This window comes from Nipponia nippon, unplaced genomic scaffold (assembly GCF_047370975.1).
Source record: "Nipponia nippon isolate SJK-2023a ecotype South Korea unplaced genomic scaffold, ASM4737097v1 scaffold_5, whole genome shotgun sequence".
Classification (NCBI taxonomy): Eukaryota; Metazoa; Chordata; class Aves; order Pelecaniformes; family Threskiornithidae; genus Nipponia; species Nipponia nippon.
The window spans coordinates 85,500,118-85,527,815 of NW_028262369.1; the positions used below are offsets into that span (position 1 = coordinate 85,500,118).

At 39.5% G+C, this 27,698-nt stretch overlaps 1 protein-coding gene across 6 annotated transcripts in view; it reads right to left on the reverse strand.

Annotated features, from left to right (window-relative positions):
- CNTNAP5 (contactin associated protein family member 5) overlaps positions 1 to 27,698 on the reverse strand; it is a 298,841-nt gene that overhangs the window by 160,972 nt on the left and 110,171 nt on the right. For all 6 annotated transcript variants that reach the window (XR_015698843.1, XM_087732313.1, XM_087732311.1 and 3 more), the window contains 2 exons: positions 9,025 to 9,172; positions 67 to 270 (listed from right to left, as the gene is read on the reverse strand). Coding sequence is in view for 5 of the 6 variants with exons in the window: in XM_087732313.1 (XP_087588439.1) it covers positions 67 to 270; positions 9,025 to 9,172 (352 nt within the window). In the remaining variant the exon portion in view is untranslated. The remainder of the gene's footprint in view (positions 1 to 66; positions 271 to 9,024; positions 9,173 to 27,698) is intronic.

The window sequence follows — 27,698 nt, forward strand, 5'->3', positions numbered from 1 at the left end:
ATAAAAGCAAACCAAGACAATCCTTGTTACAGTAATGTGTGAACAAATAATCCTAATTACCCTTACCCAGGTTGATGTGCAAGGAGAGCTTCCCTTTCTGCAGTTCCAAGGTAATGTAGTCTCCACGCTGGCCTTCTCCATGGAATAAGACTCCATCCCCCTGCATGCTCTTGAACTTCAAGGAAACCACATCTTTGAATGTGCTCATAAGCTTCTGATTGAACCTGTAGAGGAGTGAACTTCTGCCATCGAAGTCTGCAATATCTGACTCTGGGAGAAAGGAGACAGGTAAAATGAAGAGGAGGGGAAACATCAGGAAAGGGACCATATTTTTTCAGGATCTTCTCAAATAACACTTGGAGCCAGGTATTCTCAGAAGCATACATCCACAGAATGTACATGGCATCTGGGTAACCATATTTCACCCGTTTCCAATCCTCTCCCTCTCTCTGGGGAAAGGGAACACTAGGATAAAACTGGAACTCCTCTGCCCTTGTCCTCCTCTCGCTCCTACAAGACTGCTTTCTCACTCAACTTTTTAGAACAGACCAGTGCCTTCCATCATATTCAGATCTCCAGAACATCCCTGGCCACATTTGCTGTTTGTCTCAGATGCACCCAGGATGTTATTCATTACTTTGAACACTTCAGTACTCGCTCTACTTTTTGTAGTTTCATAAGCGTCTGCTGAGCTGTTTCTGTGTGTCGGCCATGCCTTTATCCACCTTTGCATCCAAATAAGCATCGTCTTAGCCTCTGAGGGTTGGCTGCTTGTTTGTGATGGGCATTTATCAACCATGTTTCTGCATGCAAATTGACTAGGCTGGCAAGAATACTGAAACATCAATTCCAAAGCTTTTGAAGGGATTTCATGGGAATGGGGCATCTAAACTGATTATACACCTTTGAAAATCCTATTAGAAACGTATTTTCCCTTCAGCCAGCCTTTAAAACCCAGTCACTGTGATGGGAAACAAGCTTTCAATTCTTCAATTGCAATTAATATTTTCTTTGGCAGCAGCAGCCTGCAGTACTCTTTTTGCTTTATAAAGTGGTATTTTAAGCAAAATGTATTTTTAATAAACTTTTTTTAAAAAATATACATATATAAACTAGAACATTTTGGGTAGCTTTAAATACTTTTAGCTAATACATTGTATTCAAACACGTGACTGCCATATGTAAATTCAATTCCAATTTCTACCGAAATGCAATTTGGCAGAAATTACGGACAAAGTATCTACTTGAAAATAATAAATCTGTTAATTGGTATTTCCTGTTGTTAAGAAAAATAGTAAAAATTGAGAACACCAGACAACGAAGAATATAAGCAAGAGTTTACTAAGCTACGTAACTACTGGAATACATGCATAAAGACAAAGAATACCTTCATAGTAACCAAGAACAAAGACCATAGACTACCTTTGTTTGCAAACCACAGGTTTTAATGATAATCCAAAGCTATCAGTTTTCCATTTTCTTTTGAAAAATAATTGAAAGGTCCACATGCAAAACAATCAAGACTTCCACATCAGCAACAGCATTGTGATTAAAGTTGGTGATTTAAGTCACCTAAACTCCCTTGAGAGTTCTTCTATCCTTTTGAGTGTTAATGGTAGTTTCATTTGCTCCTCTTTAAAAACAAATAATAGGGGTTGGGGCTTTTTTTCCCCCCACACTTTTTTTCTTTTTTTAAACTGGACCAAGATTTAAAGAGGTTTGCAATTAAAAACTGTTATAAGCTCAGAAAATAAAAGACCTTTTAATGATACATTACCATGGAAACTACCATTGATAACGTCTGTCAGTATGACAGTTTGTACAGAAGTTTGATGGCACACTTACGAACTTGTGGGGAGCCCAAAATTTAAATCTGATGTGAAATTCTGTCACTCCAAAACTGATACCATTCCAAATCAGAAGGCAACTGATTATTTCTTATGAGAACAAAACTACAAAGAAATTCAATCCTGGGAAAAATTCACTCCAGAATAAACTAAGACCAACTTCTTATCTGTGATGTCAGAATTATAACATGCTGTTCAGTGGAACAGTTGCGAGTTTAGGAAGTATTATGAATACAAAAGTATTCACGCCATCTGCTTTTACTGTTTTTTACTTCTGAATTAGGTGTTCAGAAACAGCTCTTTCAGAACCGCTGATTTCTCTCTGTTGGCACCTTGACTGCCAGTTTCTATAAAGGAAATTAAATTCATAGTTTAGTTCTTACGAATTTCCCCTAGCTACATTAAATACTTCAATTTGTTTAAAGTAAATTGCAAGTGTATCATAAAAATGGTTTCATTTTAACACAGGCAGGAATTAGGAAATAGCTTATAAAGAAGTTACAGTCTTTGATTTCCAGTGCATTTTGCAGTTAAAGTTGATTTTCCTCCTAGCTCTCAAAAATAAAGATACTGTAAGAGAGAACTGATTCAATGTTGCCATAATAACGGCCCTTTTTTCTTCTTCTTCTTCTTAAGATACAAGCCTTCAACCAGTCTGAATTCACACTTTAGTCCTTGTTCTTAACTCTCCACTAAGCCACAGCATAAGACACAATTTCTTGAAGAGCTCTACCAGTGACATTTACAGAGTGTAACACAAAGGAAAACCTGTTTCTGAAAAGTTCTGCTTCACTAATTATCTGTTGTGATTACGCTGGCCAATAAATAGCCCTGAACGAAATGGGAATATGTCAAATAAATGCTAACACTGGCAGCCAAAAGTCATTAGTGGCAGTTTGTATGACAACAAATCATTGGCTTCCTGTTAAAAATCGAAAGATACAGCACAATTCTAATACAGTCACTCCAGAAAGCCTGCTTGTTTGCTTAGTGTTTATTTAGTCCATGTATGTCCATAAGCCACTTGCAGCAAGAGAACAAGGATCAGAAATGTTATATGTCTCAGAAAATCTGCAGGAATAACAAACTAAAACACAACAAGTGGTTTCATTCTGCACTGCCTGCTGGTTTACTTACGATCCCTGAAAACAGACTTTACTCAATCTGGGTACTTTTCTACACTGTCCTCACCAACAAGGCTACAAAACTCATCAAAAGTGAGATCAGCCAAAAGATGTTTCTTTCATGTTACTCTCCACTGACCAACAATTCAAACAGATTCCTCCTCTGTAAATACATACAGAATCACAGAATTATTTAGGTTGGAAAAGACCCTTAAGATCATTGAGTCCAACTGTTAACCTGACACTGCCAAGTCCACCACTAAACCATGTCCTTAAGTGCCACATCTACACATCTTTTAAATACCTCCAGGGACGGGGACTCAACCACTTCCCCGGGCAGCCTGTTCCAATGACTGACAACCCTTTCAGTGAAGAAATTTTTCCTAATATCCAGCCTAAACCTCCCCTGGTGCAACTTCAGACTGTTTCCTCTTGTCCTATCGCTTGTTACTTGGGAGAAGAGACTGACCCCCACCTCACTACAACCTCCTTTCAAGTAGCTGTAGAGAGCAGTAAGGTCTCCCCTCAGCCTCCTCTTCTCCAGGCTAAACAACCCCAGCTCCCTCAGCCGCTCCTCATAAGACTTGTTCTCTAGACCCTTCACCAGCTTCATTGCCCTTCTCTGGACACGCTCCAGCACCTCAATGTCTTTCTTGCAGTGAGGGGCCCAAAACTGAACACAGTATTCAAGGTGTGGCTTCACCGGTGCCAAGTACAGGGGGCAGGAGTACATACGTACTTCTGCTCACAGGTGAAGAAGTTCCTATAAAATAAAAATCATTCATCAAGCTTTTCCGAAATTCAGTAGAGGTTCTGGCCTCAGGGGTGCTGGTTACGTCATTCTACTTGAATTTCCTTTCCCAACACAGATCCAAACATTAAAGTCACTTGAGGGCGCACGGAAACACAAGCAGTTAGCTGAAGGTGGATTACCAGGTTAATACATTTTTTTGTTTGGTTGTTTTGTTTGTTTGCTTTTAAAAAAGGGAACATGTGACCACAGGGCTCAACCTGTGGGACCAGCTATGCTGAGAGAAGCCAGGCTGGGAGCAATGTGAGAGCATGGAGTTTACTTGTGCAGCAATCTGCTCCTGGCAGTAGGGAAGATACATATTCATACATACAAAGACGGTCCTCCTAGTGATTTTGGAAAAAGCAAACACTTTTTGGCAAAGGTATTCCAAAATACAAAAATATCCTCTAGGAACAGTTGCAGTTTCAGACAGGAACTTTTGGTCTTGCATTTGCATCAATGAACAGAAGCCTTAGCTTTCTGCAGGAGGGAGGAGGACTGTTCCTGGTCTGAACAGATGTCTCTCCTGGCCAGTCATGCCTTACTTGAGTGAGCGTAAAGCAATCTGACTTCCCTCTCCATACTCCTCTCAGACATGCAATCCAAGGGATGAATGTGGATGAGCACTTCAGAGGTGACTGTTCTGCTATGCAGCTTTATCCCTATCACAAATCTATATCTGCCTCTTGGTAAGCAATCATTTGGGTATTTATCTTACACAGTTGGTTACAAACGCTACTGGTCAATGACCATCAGACATGAAGTGGTTCTCTACAATGTGTTCTTTCCTCTGTCGTAGGAAGACAAAGGAGACAATGGAGGAAGGTGGAGAAAAAAGAAAAAAAAAAGGAAGAGAAAAAAGATCCAATAAAAGTATCATTTAATTAAAAAGCACAATATCAGATCACATTCCTTGAAGCAATGACAGCAAAAGATGAGAAATAAGAGTCCTGAACTGTGAATGAAGAACTTGGGTCTCAAAAGCAGAAGATACCCTGTCTTACACCCTATCGTTGTTTCTCCTATGGCTTCCCAGCCTGTTAACTGCACATAGACCTGATTCTGCTGATGCATTTTGGGCTGTTAACCAGTTATGGAATATGATCAGCATCTTCAATGCAGCTATAAATCTTATAAAAGCAATTGTATCAGCAGATTTTTTTCCTGCACTAAACTAATAGGACTTTTCCCAAGTATAAAGATATAACCATTTCCCCCTCATCATCCCCAGCATCAAAAGCAATTGGTTTGCCATTTGTCTGAACACACCCTCTGTTGCAGCTCTGGTTATCTGTTACAATCGCACTGCTTCTGGAGCTACTGCTGCAATGGGACAATGAGAGCTTACACATACATCTGCATGGAAATTTCCATTTAACTCATCATAAATCCTTTTCTGAACAGGAAACATCATGTATGTTTTCAGATCAAGATACTCTCCTTCCTATTTCAGTACCTATTTTGAGGATGTGAGATGGAATCTTTACTGGAATTTCAAATAAGTGTAATTAATTTTCATTTAAATACATACTTTCTGTGTAAGAAAGTAAACAACAATTAGCATGTCATCTGTGAATTCCAGCTGATTTGACGGCCATGGAGTGCTTCGTTGCACAGGAACTTTGATCTCTATGGGATAGGGTCAATCACACTCACATGTCTGAAACAGCTGTTCTGTTAAAAACATGTTTTTATGTTCCAAAGAAACAATGTCAACAGGCAGCCAGTTAGAGAGTGAAAAGGGAAAGGGAAAAGGGGAAGAAAAAAAAAAAAAAACAAAAAACCAAAAACCAACAACAAAAATCCCCCCCCACCAAACCCAAGAAAGCTCTCTTGTTTGACAGAGAAGTTTTTGGGATAAATTCATGGTAGTAAATTACTTCTAGCAGGAGCAATAAACAACAGTGAGTGCCATTCAGCAGCACAGTGCAATCACGTGTAAAGTTAGCCACTGCACATAGCAGTTAATCTCTAATATGATTCTTCAGTATTTTTTGTTACTGTGTCCTGGCATAGTGTTTGGTGACCTACAACACCTGATGCCTTCCACATGTCCCCTACTAAACAGTCATCATTAAAAGCTGCATTTGCCAAAAGTTAGCAGAAGGTTGTGTTCCTGGGACCTCTTCAGCACAGTATGCTGCACAAGACAGTCATGCTCCAAAAATGAGAGATCAGAGCCTTGCGCTGGCACAAGAGCGTCACATTCACCTAACTTTGCCATCACAAAAACGCTTAAGCAGCAGTGAAGCCACAAACCTCTCCTACAGCTGTCATCTTCTGCTCAAATACGCAAGGTTAAAAAGGAGCTGATGTGAGCAGAGACCGTCCAAGGAATCACAGGCTATTTTGCACGCCCTGGTGTATCACAGCAAGGTGCTCAGCTGAATGTTTGGCAGTAGTCCCAGAGTTTTAACAGATGTGCAGCAGCACATGAAATTCAGATGGCTTAAGCTGTCAGTGTCCTCAGACTTTTGTTTCAGCCAACCAATGAATTCTACCACTCCCACAAAAAGGATCTCCAGCTTGCCTGTAAATTAAAACTTTACTTCTGCAGTTTTCTGCCCCAGATATCAATAAAAAGCAACTGTTTTCAGATCAGGTCCTGTGCTTCTGGGGCAACATTTGCCTGAAAGGTGGAATGGACAGCCAGTGGTCCAGCATCATCTGAATTTCAACCTGCTTCTACAAGTAGGCTAAGAGGTAGAAATGACCCCACAGTCACACATGTACGTTTGTGCAGGATTTGGTTTGTGTTCCCCATGCACATGTTCTCTTTTTATCTTATACTTGAGAACCGGATGCAAAGCTAAAAGGCCGGTGGGAATCCTTTCTTCAGCTTCAGTGGACTTAAGATCAAATACTCTGAGTTTGTTTACCTATAGAAGACTCTAAGTCATTCCAACAGCTTAAAGAAGATCGGGCCTAACTGGGAATTAGGCTCTTACAGATGAATTTATATCAGCTGAATTGTTTGGTACAGGTAGGTGACTATAATGCTGTTCCTACTCCCAGCCTCACATCCCTTCTTTCATATACACACAGACACTTCATGAAGTGTCATCTCTTAGAGATGGTGCACACTGGGGACATTTGTTCTTCTTCTAGCTCTGTTTCCTTCCTGGCTTGTCCAACAGCCTGTCTCTAATGATTTTTTTTTTTTGTCATTTTTTTTAAACTCTTTTCAAATTATTAATATATTTCTTGTGCCAGAATTGAACATGGTGGATGAGTCTGTATGCTGTCAAACATTACAAAATGCAGTTATGTAGGTGTACACCAGCTCAGGATCTGCTGCAGATATTCTGTCAGTATAACAGTAAAGATGACATTTTATAAATGATCAAACATCTTTTGTACAGTGCTGGAGTGCCTGGGTTAGGAGTAGCCAAGACTGTGAAACTAAATAAGCAAAACTTGTAGACAGGTATTGCCTGGCATATGCAATTTGCCAGTGAGAAATTTGAATGGCACATTTATATAGATGGAATGAATATTTCAACACTCTGTAAAACTTTTATGAATCCCTATATTTCTTTTCTGGCTTGTTTCAATCTCATACCTTAATTCTGCACAACCATTTTTATTTCTTGTAACTGCAGGGTACAGGACAAAGATGAAGACTTAGGCAAGTGACACTGAAGTCCACAATCTGACATGGAAGTAGTGCCTATGTATTATTTCACACGGAGTAGCACTAAAACACATTCAGCTACAAAAGTTTCAACCTTCAGTTTGAGTTCTATTTGTTGCACATCTGTTTGGACTATACTCTTCACTGCAGAGGTTTGGTCATGGTTAACAGAAGAAAGCTCTTTGAAAACAGATGAGATAGCTGCTTTGGAATGATGTCATCAAGGTAAGTTGGTTTTGATTTATAGGTTTCTGTTTCCACATCCACTGGTAGGGCTGGAAGAGGTCTCTTGCCCTAGTTACTATCGATCCAGACCAGGCTGTTGCAGGTCTGTACTTAAATGAATGATAGTCCGCAGTACCTGAGCATCAAAGTAGGTGGAGAAGCAGCATTTAAAAAAAGCTGAATGGATCTGTTAGATCTACACATAGATCTACACACAGACCATAACAAGGATCTTCCTGTGAAACCATGTGAATCAGTCGTGAGACCCAAGTGTAGTGATGAGGTCACTAAGAGTCCTGGAGCTGTGTCTCTGTTCAATGGGATTGTGTCAATCAAAAGGTTTAAGACACTTTTCTTCTTTGATTCTCCTCAGATGAATTTAAGAACTCTCCCAAAGAGGGAGGTTTCCACTTTTTATTTTACACCCCCTTTTCTGCATCCAGCAGGAGCAGATTAGGATTAATCTAAATGGGGAGATGTACAAGTACAGTAGTACCACATAACGGTGACTTGTGCCACACCACATTGAATTTACTGGTAAAATGTTGTTAATCCCCTGAACTCTCCCCAGCAAAATCTCTAGCAATGTCTCAAGTCACACTTGACCATTTCAGAAATAAACCAGTCACCTGAGAAAGAAATACTGGACTTATGTTTCCTCATTTGTGGACTTATTTTCATTTTATGTGTGGGAGCAACACTGGTCCTTTCTCTTTACATTCACACTGTTCCACGCTGATAGGTCATATATCTGCAGCAGTACACAAAGATAATTATGTGGCCGAAATGCCCCAAGGCAACAAATGTCTATAGGCTGCTCCAAAGCCCATGTGACAAAGCACTGCAGACTGTGTCTTAGAGGATCATCACCATGTGTTATGAAGAAGAGTGCCAATGAAAACACCGATGCAAAAACAGTTAAAGCAGCAGACGAGTTCTCTGGTCTCTGGAGCTATAAAGTCATCACCCTCAAATAAAAATACTAGCTGAAAAATCCGCAGCACTTTCTTCAACAACTAGTTACGTTGCCTTAAAAACAAAAGTGAACTATTTAAGAAAAAAGTGGTACCTTTCCAAAATAAAGACCTACAAAAGATCCTAAGTTGCTCTGTGCCCTCCCAGTGGGGTGGGAGGTTTTGCAACATCTGATGACCTTGCACTCACAAGAACCAGCAAAACACTCTGTGGTGGGCTCAGCTCTGAGAAAGCTTCACCAGCTGAGCTAGATGGGCCAGCACATCCCCGAGCAGAAAGGTAAGGACAACTACTGAAAAAACAATGATGGCTATGTATTTCATGTGGCATTTTAACTCATAAAACTCATGCTGACCCATCCCACAGCACCGACAGCATCAACAAAAAGGCCTTTGAGAAAATGTGAGTTAAGATGTAGCCACTTACTATAGGAGCAGCCGAAGACCTCAACTCTTAGTCCTATCTGCCCACCAACATTCCACTTCAGAGGGATGAAGCGCAAGAAGCGTGCTTTCATGGAGTGCAGAAGTTTGTGGTGAACCACACTGTCAGCGTTGCTGTTCCCTGTGAAAACCTGGAAGAACAGAGAGCCTTGGTGAGACATTTAGCACCAAGAGGTGAATGCAGCACTTTGAATTAAGGCTGTGAACCGGCACCCCTCTCCCTGATTCTCAGTCTCATAAATTACTCAAAATTATTTCAATTGATTGTCAAGTTTTCATCTAAGTGCGCTGTCTCTTACAGAGGGAACGGAGGGAGACAGCAGCATACAGAGCACCTCAGAGGAGTGGGGGGACCTATGCAGGGAGTTATAAAAGCAGGTTGTAGATGGGGATGTTACAGAAGATGCTGCATAGTTTCTCCAAACCCAGGATATTCCTGTGCACCACAATACTCCATCAGCCCCTAACATACCCACAGTCTCTTCAGCACAGTGAAGGATGGGGCCCAGTTTAGCCTCTAGTGCATTGAGGGTAGTAATAAAAGATGGTTACAAGGCATTGAGGTTGGCCAGAGCCTGTGAAGATGAACAGGAAAGTGTACATCTAGATATGCCACAGCAAACTCAAGCAAGACACAGGAAGAGATGAAAGCCTGAGTCAGTACACAGGAGAGTCAGCATTCCAACTGTTTGCACTCAAGAGAGTTACAGCTTGCAAACAATAATAATTTAACTTTTTTCCTTGCCTATTTGATTAATTGCCTGCAACTGCAAGCCAAAATTAATGGCCCTACTCACAATTATTCACTCAACAAGAGGAAATTCTCTCATGGATGAATAATGACTGCAGGATTTCAAAGACGAACCTTAAGACAAGCATCCAAGCTCTGATCCTGCCTGAAGCTTTTTCATCTTTACACCCTTACTCTGTAATATGGGGCTAGGAATATCACAGATCTGCTATCTTCAGAACATTTGAGTAACTCAGCTAGGATTTAAATTTGAAGCTAACCATTTTGCAAAATGTGAAAACCAAAGACAGAACTCACAAAAAAATAATCTAACAGTAAGACTGTACTTGTAAGAGGTCCTTCACTTTGTAAGTATAAAATTCCATCACAAAAAGTTGTACCAGTTTTAAATGCTTCTGCAGTTCAAAAGCTGGCACCATTCATTTATGCAATACAACTGCAAGCACAAACCAGAACAACCCCAGTAAAGCAGATCTACAATTCATTCCCGATGGTTGAAGGATGAGTTACAGAGACTGGGGCTTTCATCTCCACTTTGGAAAAAAGGACTAATTAGCAGCTGTTAAAATTTTTACTCAAATGCAAGCATTCCAACTTTTTCCCAAATGTTGTTAAAAATGGTGTAAAACTTCAAATTCAGTGTATTCTTGTTTTACTAAATGCAGCATGCTGTTGTTTTATTAGAATTATATTCAATAAAAAATATCCTTGAACATTTCTAAGGAACAATACTTTGAAACCATACCATGCTTTTTTCATTCCACCTTAAAAACTCTAACCTGGGAAAATTCTCTTATATGCAATAAGCCTTATTTTCCACCCAGTCATGAATGCAAAAGACAGCATATATCTCAATACCTAAAACATGCTTTACAAGTGCATTTCATTGCTGGTATTTCTTGCCTCTGAAGACGAACAATTTTACTGAAACAATCTCTCACAACCCTAAGTTACCTCAGTGAAGAGAAGAACCACTCTTCAAAACATGTGATCTGTAAAATTATTTTTATTAGGAGCTCATGCAGCTGAAAAGTGTATATAAGTTGGCTATCCCAACTATCCCCAAAGCTTTACTTATCCTGCATCACTTATTCTGAACTTTTTATGCACAAAATCTTGTTTTCTACAACTGTTATGTGATGGTTAACTAACCTCTCACAAATTCAGCTATATAATTTTTTTTTTTTTTAATGGGGATTCTTGTTGATCTTAATTCAAAGTTAACCACATACAGCAGTTCAGCAGCCTTGCCCATCAGATATGCTTTGAGAAGTGCCATGAGTAGCACTTCAAGATGTCCTGGGCTTATTCATACTGCTTTCCAGATAGGAGCCAAATTCAAATTCCAGCAGAGAGTGTTTCAGAAGGTTTTTTTTCCTTATACTTCAAGTGAAAAATCTTGTTCTTCTCAGTAATGAAACTGTCAGCAGAGAGTAAGTCTCACAGTCAGAGCTGTGGTAGCACTCACATTTTTATTAAGACACTCATGGATATATAAGATGGACAAAGGGGGGTGGTGTTTTCTGTTTGTTTGCTTAGAAAGCTCATCCTCTTGGAATCCTGTGATTATGTAAACATCTCACCTTTCAAAGGATAAAAAAAGAAAGAAGGAAGAAAGAAGAAAAAGAACAGAGGGGGAGCAGAGAGTTTCCAGTCCTCCCAGTTGTGAAGAAAAGCTTAAAATGCAGTGACTAGAATGCAAGCGAAAGGTGAAAATTAAGAGACAAAAGAAAAAGTACACCTTAATATAGCAATACTGTGAAACAAGGGTCTGTGTTTGTTTTTTCTCATAATCCTCTCATTCACAAGGCTGTCAATAGTGCACATTGCATTACAGGCCCACAAGGTAATAATTTTTTAGTTTATATAAAAAAGAAAACATTCTGGGAGAAAGACCAAGTTGAAAAGCACAGCACCATTAGAAATATCTCCTTGCAATTACAAAGTAATGGGAACTAGGTGACTCGTGAATACGACTGTGTGCTAAACAGCCCACATATTCCTTCTTGGAAAGCAGGTAGGAACACAGCCCACACCGGCACACAGCAGCACGCTGTGATCAGTGGGCCCTCCTGTCCACTGGAAAACCATAGAGGCAGTTCACAACTACCTGTAACTGTTGGTAAGGGCAGTCTTGACACCTCTGTTGCAGGGCAAACCTGTAAAGACATTTTTTGCAAAGCTTGTGCAAACTGCACACCCAAGCACAACACACAGGAGCATCACCACTGCGCACACACACAGAGGCAGTCCTCTGCCTCCAGGCAAATGGTGTGTACAGCACACTTCAGGGGCTGCCTGTGCAGTCAAAAGATCTTTGTGGGTTTGCCAGGTAAAACAGAGACAGTGGTACCCCACTGCCCGCAAGCAGACCCAGGTGCCCACCCGCAGGCATCTGTGCTAGATAGTTTCCTCCATGACACCTCAAGGAAGAGCTAGAATTGCCCACATCCAGCTTCCAAATCAGTTGACTCCAAACCTGATGTGCAACTATGTAGAAATGTCCTTCATACGTTGAAACAGTGATGTTGGTAAAAACAAACCCTTCAAAAGTCCAATACGTCCCTTACAGCAGTGTTTCTCAAGCTTCTTTAATAACAAAAGAGCCAATGAAACTTTCTGGGGGAAAAAATCCACAGGCAATGCTGTACCCATCGATCTGTGCCTACAAGATGGTTTTGCATGCAGCTGGCACATCACTGCTTGCTGCTAACTGTGGGGCGTCACTCTGTATGCCTTTAGGATTGCTTTGATTTTCACTTCCAACTCCCACTACTATACAGATCATCCTCCGATGTTTTATGGACCACCTGTGGGCCGTAGACCATTGATTGAATAACACCAATTGCCACAGAGGGTCACTTGAAAACTTAGATCCACAGCTGACACAGAAATAATCCATCCATTAAAGAAGATGAAACAAGGATGCAGTACCAGATTTCGTAGCCCTGGAGGTTCAAATATTGATTAACAGTAACCTTATCGGTGAGAATGGCAGAAATACTTCCTCTTGAGAAACAGCCTCCATTATAACTTGTTATTGATAGGGATTAATTCACAGGAACAAAACAACAAACCAGTGAAAAAACCAAAGCACCCGCATGCCATTTCCCATGCAACACAGTTGCTCTGGGAGGGAGCATAACACTGAAATCTGTGGTTTCTTTAGAAGCCCTGTAAACACAACAGACTGATGATTTACCTGGGAAATTCTGTTTCTAGCATTCTATGGGGCATATAAATCAAAAAGCTTCATTACCGTCAAATATTGCCACCAGCTTCTTGAAGGCAAAAGCTTTTCCCTAGCGCTAGCAGCTGTAAGGTTAACAGCTTGCCACAGGCAGGGCTGCCTCTTGGACCAAGCTTGTTTCACGATGCCTGGCTGCATGGTGCCCCACTGTGACACAGACCATGGCACCACAGTAATATTTTATGAGGCCTTTTTTATGAGCCAGCAAAGGCAGGTCCCACTGGCATGAAGAGGTGAGGTAAAAACAGCCACGGTCGTTCAGAGCAGGGTCCAACCAGCCCAGTGCTGCCTCTTCAGCAGTGGCTGTTGGCACATAGGGAAGAGTAAGAATGAGACAAGCATATACGATGCTTTTCCCAATGCTCAACCCACCTCGTTCATGGGTTATACTCAAGTGGAACAAAACAGAATTCCAGTTTAGATGAAAAAAACTTTCAAGAGAAGTTTAAATCTCAAAACCACCATCATTACCTGGAATTTGGATGTATGACTCCCTCAGGAAAAACAACAATTCAAATGAATGGGCTGTTTATACAACTTTCCCATTCAAAGGGATCCCAGAAGCTGTTCAAGGGCAGTTCAGGAAAATGTCACGCAATTGTGTTGAAACATGACAGTTGTTTAATAACTGTGCAGACACACATTTGTTTCTCTACTTCATGTATTAATTCAGATCTATGGCAGATCATACCAGTGAGATCTCGTGTGCTAAAGTTTAGGTCACCCTTTGGCCAAACTCTTAGACTGGTCTCCACCTTTAGACAGACAAGTGGAAATTGGGTGCAAGAAAACTGCCTGCTCATGAAAGCCAAATCAATTCAAAAGATAGCATCAGATGCAGGACTTTACCTCAGTCTCCCCTGCACAGCAAATGGCAACTTATTTACAGAGCTGCAGAAGGTGGTTCCCATAATGACTCTGCTGAATATATTTTGCTCTCCCACTTTGTTAGGCAGGTAATGGGATGGGTTCAAAATGAGTATGCAAGCAGCAACATAGGCACAATCAGCCCTGAACAGTGAGCAGGCAGACCTGAGGTTAACTACCTTCTAGGGGAGATATTTTAAGACGTATTGAATACTCTCACTTCTGCCAAAGTCACTCTGATGAACTGAGCTGAGGGGAAAAAAAAAAAAAAATCAGATTATGAATGTGCAGAGGGCACATAACACAGATGTTAGCCATTTACAACATTTCAACCTTCACTGAAAGAAATACAAGCATAGAAAAGAGCACTCCACCTTCAAATCTCACCCATGACATCGCAGCATGCTGCCTCCAGTGCCTAAAGAAATAAGGACAGGAGCACACTTAATTCAAGCTATCCAGCAGCTTAGTGAAGGAACAAAAGTGAGATAAAAAGCAGCTAAGCCTGTCATAAATCCCAAACCTGCAATACTTTGAGAAAAACAATGTCATTTACCCTTTTAAACTTCCTCACTAGGATGAGAAAAATCAGGAGCTAGGAGTTAGCACTGTGATACACAACATGCTTCCCGGTGTACGCCTCCCAGGACCTCCTCAAATACTTGAGTGTACATGCACTTTAAAGAAAACATGAATTTCCCACTAAGAAACAACATGAAAATCTGAAGCAGGAAGGAGAAAGCATTGCCTAGCTTTTCACATTTTCTAGGCTGACTCAAGGATAGCTTTTATCTTCTCCAGAGGCAACAGGATTTTAGTTCTGCTCAAATTTACATTACCTGGGATGTAACTCAGTGGCACTATGACTGAAATCAAGTTACAGTAAGGGCCCTTCATCTCTGCTTCTATGTGTAGAAAGAGACTCAGTGCTACCATGACAAAGACACAATACAGCCACAAATGCACCATATGGAAATTCAGCAGCCTCTGATTTTAATGGGAGGCTACAGGTTTTTTTCAAATAACAATTATACCGCATCAGTGCCTCCTAGCAACACCTTGAGCCTGGACAGATTTGTGGTGACTTTTTATAATAATGAAAATTAAAAAATCCATTTAGTTTCTGCTGCGAAACAAAAGCAACTGTCAGTTCAGGCAATTCTAGAAACTCCCCCCTTCACCTCAGCCCAGCCCTAAAACTTAGGGAGATTACACACAGATGTAAAAAGAAAAATAGTGAGAAAAATGTGGAAGAAAAAAAAATACAACTTAAAAGTCTAAATGTTCTTTTTACATTTCACCTTTCCTACACATTGTTCATGTCAAGAGTGAAAAAACATTGCTTTGCTCATGTAATGGAAAAAGCCCTGCCCAACACATCAAGCCAGAACTGTTAATATCCTGTCACGAAGAAACGCAGTGAAATGGCTTTGCTGCCATCTCAATTACCCCGTGTCCAGACTGGGAGCTGCTAAAAGCTCCACCTCATTTGAAGGGTGTGTTAAGAGCAGCTCTCCAGCACAGGGGTTCATGGCAGGACCTGGCCCCTGGGAGTTGTCCTCTTTCAGCATGTGGCCTTAAAAATCCTGAGGGTCAGACCATGGGGAGAAGGAAAGGATGACAAGGACCACCGCTCAGGTCCTTAAGGAGCTGCAGTTTAGATCTTTGTTTTCACCTACCATGCAGCCACATTTGGCACATGGATAGCAAACCTATGCATTGTGTTTTCTCGCTTCTTTTTCTCAAGAGGCAAGTTAAATTTTCTTTCAATTTTCATTCAACCAATCTCTAAAAATGCAGTACATTTTTATTTCAAGTACAAGAAACTTGCCTGCTTTGGAGAGTCAATGGAATCATTTTCTACTGATTTAAGCAGGCTGCAGTCTGAGCCCAAGAGGAAATGGCTGCCAGCCTGGTCCAGGGACCCAAGGGTGGGATGTGTCCTCCTAGCACATGACTCACCTCCAAGCATCTCCTCCTACTTCACATCTGTCTTTCCTGTTAATGCACCATGGTCTTCACGACAAAAGGTAACCAGTCTTTTCTGGTTAACAACCTTCTGAGCCTAGCTGCCTGTTTCCAGGCTCATGTTTTCCCTTCCAGGTTGAACACTATGACTCTAGCTAGTCTAAAGCCTATCATACCTTCAGAAAGAGAAGCCTCCATTTGTCTTATGTTTCTTTTCTTCTTTCCTAACAGCAGCTACATTTTCCTCTTTGAAACACCCATCCTTTACAAGAATCTCAAAACCAACATGTCCTGGCACAGTGTCAGAGCTGCTATTAAGGAGAAGCGGGGGGGTGGGGAGGGGGAAATATTCAAGAGGCACCTGTCAAAATTATCCTCCTCTAACATATTATCTGAGGAAGTGACAGCTTCCCTTCCCATTCCACCATACCTAATGGAAAAAAAAAAAAAAAAAAAAAGAAAAAAAAGTTAAGAAGTTGGTCTACAAAGAGGTAGTTTAACTTCCCTATACAGTAAGAATTAAAACAAATGGCTGCAGTATGGGTTATCAAGCAGGGGTCCTACTGGGAAATATGCATTACATTTGTTAGCTGTTGAGGAGCTGACTGCTGTGCTTCAGCCATGCAATGTCCACCTGGCTTCCTAAGCATTAGGTAGTCATGTCTGAGCTACTGGCAGTTTCTGTACATAGCAGAGTAGTCCAGGGGAGAGAAGATACAATAATGTGGCAGGGTTCATACTACTTCATCAATTCCTTGAATAATCTGCTCAAGTGGGAAGGTTATTTGCCTCTGATCTACCCCATTACACTGAATGCATACCCTTCATCTGGTTAGTTACTTTCCGAATACAGGAACAAATACTGTTAACAACATCATTAGCCTCAGACAGATGACTGCTCAACATAAACCACATTTACATTAAGGATGTTGTTTATTATCCTTGTACTAATAGCTAGTAGAACTATTCACAGATTTTCCAATAAATAACAGATTTTTACACTATCAAAATATTTTGCAAGAAAAAATGTTCTAAATTTTTTTTAAAGACTATCCATTTAGACAATCTATGTAATATTTTGTTTTAGATACGTCTGTATCAATCCAGAAAACATCAACTTAATGATGGTGACACTAAAAACATGAAGCTTCTTGGGTCCCTTCGGGACAATGAAACATTTCTATTTAGACCAAAGAAAATGAAACAAAATCCTGCAGAACTTTTGAATTCTTTGTGCTTTTTTTCTTTTTTTTTCCTCCTGTTCTGATTTACCCCTAGCAAATTCTAATTTCTTTTCTTGTTTTGGTCAGCAGCACCTTTCAAAATGCTGGACTTCTATACTGGAATGGACAGTTTGATCTTCAAACAGTTTGAATTAGGTAGTGTCAATCTGTTTCTAGAGTCTGCCAGACTGTACCTTAGCAAAGTATGAAGTATTGTGTCCACCAGAGACCATTCCCAATAGGTAGCTTGGGTACACTGATCTCCTTTGAAGAAAAGAGAATTTACCAAATGGATAATACATAAGATACATCACGCAGCCTCAGGACTAGAAAATGGTCCCTGTCCTCTTCTATTTGCTCATACAGATGTAGCCCAAGTGTCTTATCCAACCTGTAGTTGGACAGGCTGCCCTTCTTCCCAGCAATGGACCAAGTGCAATTTCCCTGCCCTACTGAGACACTCTCTGCATACAAATGTGATGTTGCATCTCACATATAGTTGGATTTCAGTGATGAAGAATTGATCCCCATCTTTAGTTTTTAGAATCAGCTCTGTCTTTGAAGCACTTGGAGGTAAAGCTGTTATTGCTGTTATTATCACTGCTACATAAATTAATAATAATGGAAGCAAGCAGCAGCAAAATTAAACCCGTAAATTACAAGTCTAAGCTAAAAGTCGGCAGCTAATTCCTGTTTCTGCTCAGCCTGCTGCACTTTGTCTTAAAGGCAATCCTACATAGAGATAGTATTTTAAGCTATATCACAGTAAAGGATAAATATTTCCCCAGTACCTTGACTAGATTAACCTTAGCCAACAGACTGAAACTGCTCTTTCCATGGCCAACATTAATCATAGATTTCAGCTGTTCTTCTGCATAAATCTCATGGAGACCTTCATGCTTTACATTAAATTAGTGGGATTAACAATGCAGTGAATGTGTTTATCTCTGGCAATGTTGGGGAACTCTGGGAACCTTTCCTGTATTTAGCTTCATCAGAGTGCATTTAAATAACTAGCGCTGCAGACTTGATATCTCTCTGGTTATAATTTGCCAGACAGATCTAGCAAGATGACACCAGAGAGGTGTTAGTTATTCCATGCAACAGTGACCTCAGAAAAATATTGTGCTTCATTATCTTGCATTATTTCCCTGCTATGAAGTTTGATGGCATTTTCATTTGGATCAGTAAAGTAATATCCTGTGGAAGAAGATAAATAGGTAGGCTTGATTTTCTCCACTGTTTTATAATGCATTGAAATGCACATGCATACACACACATTTTTTGCAATACGCTACCTTCTGTATTTCTTTTTTCTCCTTTGAATCGGAGAAAGTTCACATCCCAGCCAAGATGATAACAGCTAACATTGCAAAATCGCACTGTAGACTGATCTCACTGCGCTGTTTACCTTACTCAAGATCTTCTCTCAGGTATGCCATCATCATAAAGTACACAAATATGAGGTTACAAATACTACAAACAATAGTGATTGTTTCTAAGGTTTGTTATGCTCTGCTTATAAAAACACCATGTAATTGCAAATTAGGAAAAATACATCTTTTTGCCCATGTATTTCTCTAGACTTTCTCAACCATGCCTTGTTAAACTGAAAATTCTGCTGTGTCAATACACCATGAGTTACACCCTGTACTGGTATAAATCATTACCACACTCTTCAGAGCAGTGAAATCATGCTCATGTACATCAGCCATAGTCTTGACCTAGTGAGTTACATAGATTTCTCTCTTACCGCAGGAAGGTTAAATCTAATTGACACAGCTTCCTCCTACAAAACCATTACTGTAATGTTTGCAGTATCCTACATTTGAGTCTTGTCATTCCACTTTCACATTGGGGTCCATCGTTGAACCACATTAATCTCCAGGACACTAAAGCAACTTAAAGAAACCACTTCTTTTCCTCCTGAAATAGAGGAAGACGAGCTTTTGCAGCATCTCTGCAGGCATATGTGCAATGTCTTCCAAATGCATGTCTCCCCATTAAGTTTCAACCACACATTTTATTATGCCAACCACACCAAAAAATACTCAGCAGTAGGCTCTGAATATCATGATGTTCTCTCAAATACAGCATGAAAAAAGTAACTTTCTGTTAGTGATCCAAGGAGGAGGTAGCCTGGCATTCTGACTCTGAAGTGTAAATTTTGCTTGCAGACGCAAAAGGCCTGTAACTGTTATTATAGTAAGACATTAAATGAAGTCATGATACATTCGGGAGGTCCAAGATCATAGTAGGCCATAAATAAAAAGTGTTCCATAATTTTTACTTTGGAAATGGAAAGAGGACAGGAACTGCTCAGTGAGTTGGAAATTTCAGGACTTGTAAAAAACGTATTTCAATATGAGCATGATCACTGTGCTGTTGAACATAAAGGAAGGAACATAGAAATTGTTTCTTGCAACAAGAGGTTTCTGTAAATATGCAAACTGGGTTGCATTATGCTGGACTGTCCCTAGGACCTTTGATAAGAACTGCATTCTTATCCTTTCACTAAGCAGGATCATTTTAGAGAAACTGTGTCTTCGCATCCTTTAACAGCAAGATATGTGATGCTGATTTACACAAAAAGATCACCAGTTTTTAAGCAGTTGTAATGTATCTCCCATAGGAAGGCAAAGACAGACTGCTAGTTTTCATCCTCTGCTGTACACCTCTATTTAAGAAAGGAAAAATAAAGAATGAGGTGTGGAAATATTCCTAAGCCTTGCACTCCATGGCACTAGGTTCAGAAGCCTCACACACCATTTGAGAGATGTAAAAATATTAGTTTATTTCTGTATGGACCTACAGCCCAAGACTTACCTTAATGGATACTTTCTTAAGAAAATCAGAGCTACGGCTTAAGTGAAGGGAAAAAGGTTTAAGTGAAGGGAAAAGTAGAATTACGTTTTAAAATACCATGTCAATAATTTCAATGTAATGCCTCTTAATACTAATTGGATAGTTTGCTTTCCAAGATTATTCTTTTACCACACTTCTTGTAAGTTGCCCTTTCTCCTTCCATTTCCATACAGTTTTTCCCTAAATCATAGCCAGACAAACACTTAAAAACTAGAAACCTTAGAAGTTTCTCCAATGGTACCAATATTTCCCTTTTAAATACAGAAAATGAGATGGGGGTGGGGAATTAAAAAAAAAAAAAAAAAGAAAATATCAATAGCTGCTTAACAAGCCTTTCTCCTGAGGTGTGAAATCTAGCACACAGGGCTCTCTTACTCCTTTTAATCTCCTGATCATAGGTGAAAGAAAAGATCCAGGAGTTGGATCCATGAAAGAGCTTGCCTTTAGAACAAGAAATAGAAACACTTAACATTTTTTGAAGGATGAAGACATTGTGTTTAAGATTTTTTTTTTCCTGAAAGCAGTATGAGTAGCTACACCTTGAAAAGTAACAAAGAAGGGAAGAAAGAAAGAAATGTTTTAGACAATGCAACCCACAGAGAGGAAAATTAACCTATTACCGGATTTCCTTTCAAAACTTCTGCATACTGTGAGGCCTGCATAATAAGCTGTGCTGGGACATATGTTCACTGTTTAGTCTTCAGCAAAGATGAGCTCATTTTCTGCCAAACAGAAGAGGACTGTGCAAATATACAAATTTAACTTCTAATAAAGAAGGACACTGATATGCCCTCAGCTGCATCTGCATCAATACTATAGTCTCATGCACATTTGAGCTCATCAGGTTTCTGCAGTATAGCATTAATGAACACCTGAACAAGTACCCTTGCTGAGAAAACGCAGCATTAAGACAACAGTTATTTAAAACACCACTAAATCAACACTTTATGACTAAAAGAATATGCAGCGATTCTGTGGGCTCACAGATCTTTTATTATATGATAGCCTTGGAGAGTCTCAGATTAACATTCTCAGAAAGTCGGATTTCCCTCTATGTTGGCGTTCATATGACTTATTGAGGAATGAATTTAGCCAAATTTCTTTTCATAATTACAGAACAGGACAGAAACAGATGAAATGCACACATTTTAACCAGTAAAGCATGGTCTCAGGAAGTCAAGTCCCATTTAAGCAGAGCATGTCAATACCAGTCTCCAGGGTTATGTCAAATGTGCACGTGCTAATTTGGGAAGTCTAAGTAACCTGGATGATTGCCTTGTATATTTGAAAAAACATCCTAGCAGACATATTAGTGGAACGCAAACACTTGGAGGAGGCAGTGCAGTTGCAGCGTACAAATGATGTAAGGATGGAGTGGGAAGCACTGGTAAAAGAAAAGTGCTATGCTTTAAAGAAAGATTAGAACCCAACAGGGACAATGACTTACTATTGATCATTCTGATATCAATATGGATTGAAATTCTTCCACATTAGAGTGTTAGATCTGGGTTATCAAGAACATGACCAGGTGATGTTATCATTTCACACAATGGTAGATAAGGCAGTAAAAAAAGATCCATGAATAGAGAAAACAGAGAAACCTCTGCCACACCTTTGAATAGAGAGGGTAACCGTCATAGTGACTTAAACTCTAAATTTTAGAAAATAGAAATGCACGATTGCTGGAGTTGGTAGGCAAGGTACCTAACATGCAGACACAATGCTTGCTTTAGACTTAAGCAGCACTCAGGATGAAAACACTGCTACTGAGGAGCTACTCTGCAACACTGGCCACATGACATTGAAATTCAACACACTCAAGTGCAGAGCTTGCGTGCACACGCACGCAAAGAAAAATATATTCCTTTAAAGCAGAGCTTAATTTCAAAAAGAGGAGATACATAAAAATTAGGACTTGTTAAATAGAAATTAAAAGTAACAACAGCATAAATTGTTTTAAAACACCACAGAGGTATTTTAAAGTCATCATATTAGAGATTCAAAATAAATACATGCCACTTATTCTGAAAACAAATTTCTTTAAAAGGAAAGAAATAAAAACAATCTGGTAAAAGGAGAGACTAAAAGAAGCTATTTGAAGTAGGAAGACCTCTTTCTAAAGGAGTCACAATTAAATGATGAAAATGGAAATCAGGACCAGCTCTCTACATACAGAATACCAGCATAACGTAGAACTTAAAAAAATAGTAAGTCATTTGATGTAAGACATAAAAACTAGCAATAAATACTTTTTAAAATATGTGATAGGAAGAAAAACTGAGGAAAAAGTCTGCCAGACAGCCTTGAAGAAGACAAGGCCATAGCTAAGATGTTAAATGAATTCTTTGCATCAGAGTCAAGTAGGATACAGCTTAGCATATTTCCAACTCTAAGGTCTTTCTTTTGGGGGAATGGGTGAGAAAAAGCATTTTAAATTGAAGTACTGAATTAACATATAAAATGAACAGAAACAACTCACTAAGCTCAGTTAATATTCTTCCACAAGGAAATTCAATATAAAATTGCTCAACTATTAGCTGCAGTGTGTATCTATCCTATCAAGGAAATTGACTTCATTACCAGAGAAACAGAAGGTGGCAAATGCAGTGCCACTTTTTTAAAGGGCTTTAAGACAGACCTGGGTACCCACATACAAATAAATCCATAAATCAGTAGGAATTGTTTTAAAAATCAGAATAAGCAAACAGGCAGATCATTATATAATGACTAAAAGATGTCTTGTTTTTTCAGAGGGAAGACAGACCTCACAAATTTATTAGTAGTCTTCAAAGGAATCAATTTATGTATTGATAATAATGGTATAATTTATACTATGCTCTTGCACTTTCATCAAGTTTTTGTTGAAAATCACTGAAAGACAAAAAGCAAACAAACCAAGCTGATATATGACAATAGGGAATGTGCCTTTTATGGGTTAGTAATTTATTAAAGAATAGGAAAGAAAGGTTGGGAAGAAAATTATCAGTGGACACTAGGGGGATCTAGTCTGATCTATGCTCTTTCTTGACTTCATAAATTCCATACAGAAGAAAACACGGAATATAGAAAACTGACACAACTTTATGACAACATGAAATTTGGTGGGTTGTAAAAATAAAGACTGACTGGGAAAAGCTGCACAAGGATCTGATGATACTGAATGATCGGGCACTAAAATGGAAAATGAATAGCATCAGCAAATGTGAAGTACCACAGCACACAGACAAAATCATCCTCACCCCCTGTCCCAAAACAGGTTGTAAATACACTACCGTCATTCAGGAATTTTGGAGCCTTGTACACTGTTGGATGCAAGCATCAGTTCTGGACTCAAACATGGCCAAAACCCCAAAGAGGATATTTGGAATTACTAGAAAAAGTAGAGAACAAGCCAACCAGAAAGCATCAATATGACATTATATATTAAACAGCTATGTGACCGCAACTTGAAAACTGTGAAGCTTTTGTCTCTCCATCTGACAAAGATATAGTTGAATTGGAAAACTATAGAAAACAGCAAGAAGGTAGGCCAATGGCATAAAACATCTTTAGAATCTGAAAAGATTAAGCAGAGCGGAAGTGGAAGACAACACGTGGCTATAAAATAATGAATGACAGACATACCAGGAGATTGGGGAGTGTTATTCATGTTTGCTAGCACATGAAAGCTAAACAATTAACAGCATTTTCAGACAACTTGTGAACCCAGCAGCTTTCATTTTGCTAGGGATTCCTGGACATGTCTTTTCTAGTCAGATTTTTAGGTATGCCTAGATGAAATGTCAAATCTACTGCTAAATTCTGCTGATTTCTTCACCAATCCTCTAAAGAAAAAAAAAAAAAGGACCACAGAAACAACAAAACTAATAAAACACGTAAGCTCTTAGAGAGAGATGGGTATACTGAGATTCACAATTATTTAGTGTCTCAGAGCATTTACTGACAAAAAGGTTGAAAAACTTCTACTCCTTTTCTCCTTTTCCTCAGTGAAAAAGATTAAGAAAATTTCTTATTTGAGCTGGTGACATTTCATAGGAAATTAAAAAAAAAAACCAACTAATTTTAGTTCTCGACTATTTATTCATTGGCTTATTTTACAACAACTATACTGAACAGAAGAAATCTGAAAAACAATAAAAATCTAACTTGATTTCAAAGTTTCTCTTTGAAAAAATGTCACCAAAAATGTTCCTTTCCTTTGAACAAAAAAAAATGGTACTGACACAGGTCATTTTTCAAAAGGAAAATTTCTCCATAAATTGACTAGTCAGAACCTGGGATCGTAACTGCAAAGTTATTTGCAAATCAAACACAGACCACAAGCCCATTGGTTTCCTTCCACTCTTTCGTAACTGACCATCCTGACAATATGACATGCTTATGAAGCGTCAGTAGCTGTATGAGCATCCACACTACTGAATAAAACAGCTTATTTTAATGACATCCTAATTTCTCTAAATATATTTATTACTTTAAATAGAAAAATATTACCTGAATATGTTTACATGGCTCTTACAAAGAAATCTTGTGATTTCACTAGTTCTGAGGGTTTTAGGATGAGCGGTACATGGCAGACAAGACCAACCACCTCCCCATGTTGGCTTCCCAGGCAGGAGCCCAGGGGCAGCTGCTGCCCACCGCTGTGGGGACAGGCGGGGTGATCTTTGGGGACCCTCAGTAGAACAGGGACACAGCACAGCTCTTGTTACCATCACAACTTCACCGTTTAATCCAGACTCTCTGCGGACCAGGTGTATCCCCATAACCTGACTTCACAGTAGTATGCGTATAGAACTCACTCGGTTGCTGGAGGAAGCAGCCAGCAGCGGAGGCACCCCTAACCCCTGGGGGATCCCAGCTGGGGTATCCCCCTTTTCTTTAATACATCTAATTTATGTCATTGTTCTGCCATGGCTTAGACAGGGCAAAACAAGCTCAGCTGCATCCCACCAAGGGCTATCACTTATTTATGTTCCCCTCTGTCTCCAAGCCAAAGGGCTTTATTGCAGCCACTGGAAAGTACCACACTTTGCAGCTCTCAGGGATTCGCTGTTCAGTGCTGACTTTCTCCAAGGTTCGCAGTCCAAATGGTATTTCCAGTTCCAAATCCAAACAGGTGGGGAAGGGCACAGTGGGGAATACCCCGGTCCCCAGGGCCAACAGCTACTGGTCTTCCCTTACCCTGTGGAGAGCAGCTGGCAGAAATCAGGAGGGTCAGGTCACACTCCTAACATTAATGAGAGCTACCATTATCTACTGAAGCAAAACAGAACTGAACATTTTAAACAGATTAACCCTTCTTTCATTTTTTGTGCCGTAAAGGTACATAGAAAAGACATGATTTATTTCTAATGTCACCCTTGGCATTAGTTTTCACTGCAGCTGGGTCAAATATCACAAAGTATGCACTTCCTTGCCATAACCTTCCAAGGCACAATCAGATCATGCTGAATAAAAACTTCTCCAAGCATCTTCAGATGTTGCACGTGGCAAATTCCAAGCCTGGTGCTTAGGACAATGTGTGAGCTGATACGTGCCCCAATCTGGAGAAAGCAAATGGGAGCACAGGGCCAGGGAGACGTACCTGTGAGCTCTGCCATATCAAAATGAAAATTAAATTGAGCTGGAAGGACTTTGGGCCCCAATGACTATCAAATGTTATGAAGTCCTTTGGTTGTTGGAGACTAACCTGATCTGTGCCCTAGAGATCCCATTCATTATGTATTAATTTTTCTTGTATGAGTTCTGTGAGCTTTGTTAAATCATTCCTCTCCCAAACTACCATAAAAATAAAAGATTGCTGGCCTCCTAGACAAATAGAAAAACTGTGAGTTTTGCCAGCTGAGTTGGAGGTCTCTTTAAAGAAGAGACAGTACCATCTATTCGCTTTGTTTTAGCACTCCATTTCCTGATTCTTTACAAAACACTAATCTCAAATCAAAGATTTACCAGGAACTTTGTAAACCAGACAAATTTACCACTTGCACAATCTACAGTTCTAAAATAGATTAGAGGGGGGATGAGCAATCAATCTTGTTAATTACCTTCAATCAATTAAACCAGATTTCTATTATTTCAAGCAGGAACTTTTTTTTTTTAAATTCAGAAGTAAAATATTTTAGTTATGCAAAACACCCTAAAATACTCAATCTTCTATTGGATAAACCTTGCATTTGTAAATGCAAAAATAGAAATTATGTCCATATAATCCAAAGGGATTGAGAGGTGAAAGAGTCAAAGAAAAAAAGACAAGGCAACGAGAATGTTTAAAAATAGGACTCAGTCTTTTAATTCGTATGATTCCATATGTCCTCCTAGATTTTTTATTACATTATCTTCATTTCCACAGCTTTGTTTGACTAACACACACTCATACAGCACTTCTGTACGCAAACAATTCTCCACGTTGGCCCAATAACTGCAAGGGGCTGTAGCATGACCTACTGTTTGCTTGTTAGGTTGATGCTATACTGGTTTTCAAATAGGCACTTGGCCTCCTACAAAAGGCTAACAGCAATAGAAACAAACCCAGATGGCATTGTTTTGACATACGTAAAATCTTGAACCTGCCATTGGAGCGATGTGAGATCTCTAGCTTTCTATCATCCAATTAAATAAAAATATTCTATTTTTAATACTCGGGCAGATGCATGTGCAGCTATCACCAGGGAGTTCTCCAGAGCATTTTAAACTCTCGCAAAAAATCTGGAAATCCTAAAGTTTAAGAGATTTTAAACAACTGGCATGAATCTCTAGGAAAGAATACTGGGGAAGAGAAGGCTTCAGAATGAAGGGATATGCACTAAAAAACTGGCTTCTTCCCATCACTAATTTCTCAAAGTGTGATATACTGTTTCTGTTCTCAAGTAAGACATCACTAAACACTCCTAACAGCCTGTTGGAGTGCTGGTGATACCCACCTCTTTCTCTTGCCTGAGCCTGATGGATTGAGACTGCTTTGAATCACCTAATTCTTTCCCCACCTTTTTTTTTTCCCCCTACTGTGATAATTTTACAAGGCAGTTTAATGAAATCTACAGACACTTGAATCCGCAAAGCAAAATGACTTTTAAATAATTCCTGCAGAGTTTTCTCTGCCCTAACAATGTCATTTTAATAAAACCCGTATTTGCTACTGTCACAGGAGCAACCGTTGTGACTTCACACTACCAAAACCACCCCTCCACTTCCTGGGGCATCCCACGTCTCCCTGGTACAACAATCTGACATTTTCAGTCCTCAAATTCCAGGCTGTTTGGGGCAGACCCCACCCACGAATGTGGCCTGTAGCAGTATGTGCAAATATATACATCTTTGCATCCCCTTTCTGGGAACTCACATAAGCCCCAGTGCTGAAGGACCCATAACAATTAGGATAATTGACATTACATTCTATCGCTCCTTTCTTCTAATCTGGCACAAAAATCATCTGGTCCCAGAAGCAGTTAATAATACAACACTACAAAGTTATTTGTGTCTGTAATAATATATTTCCTCAATGCATCATGGGAAGAATGTTTTTAATTATATAAATGGTAACGTTTTTTCATTTGTTTGATTTTTAGCCTTTCAAGTTTTTTTCTGTGTTTGCTTGCTTGTTAGTTTTAAATATTGGATGAGGGAAAAAAATTAAACAAGGAAAAAATGAAATAAGGAAACATTGATGTTGGAAAAAGAATACCAAGTTTCTAGCTATTCAGCCATTTATCCCAGATGATATGACAGCACACTGA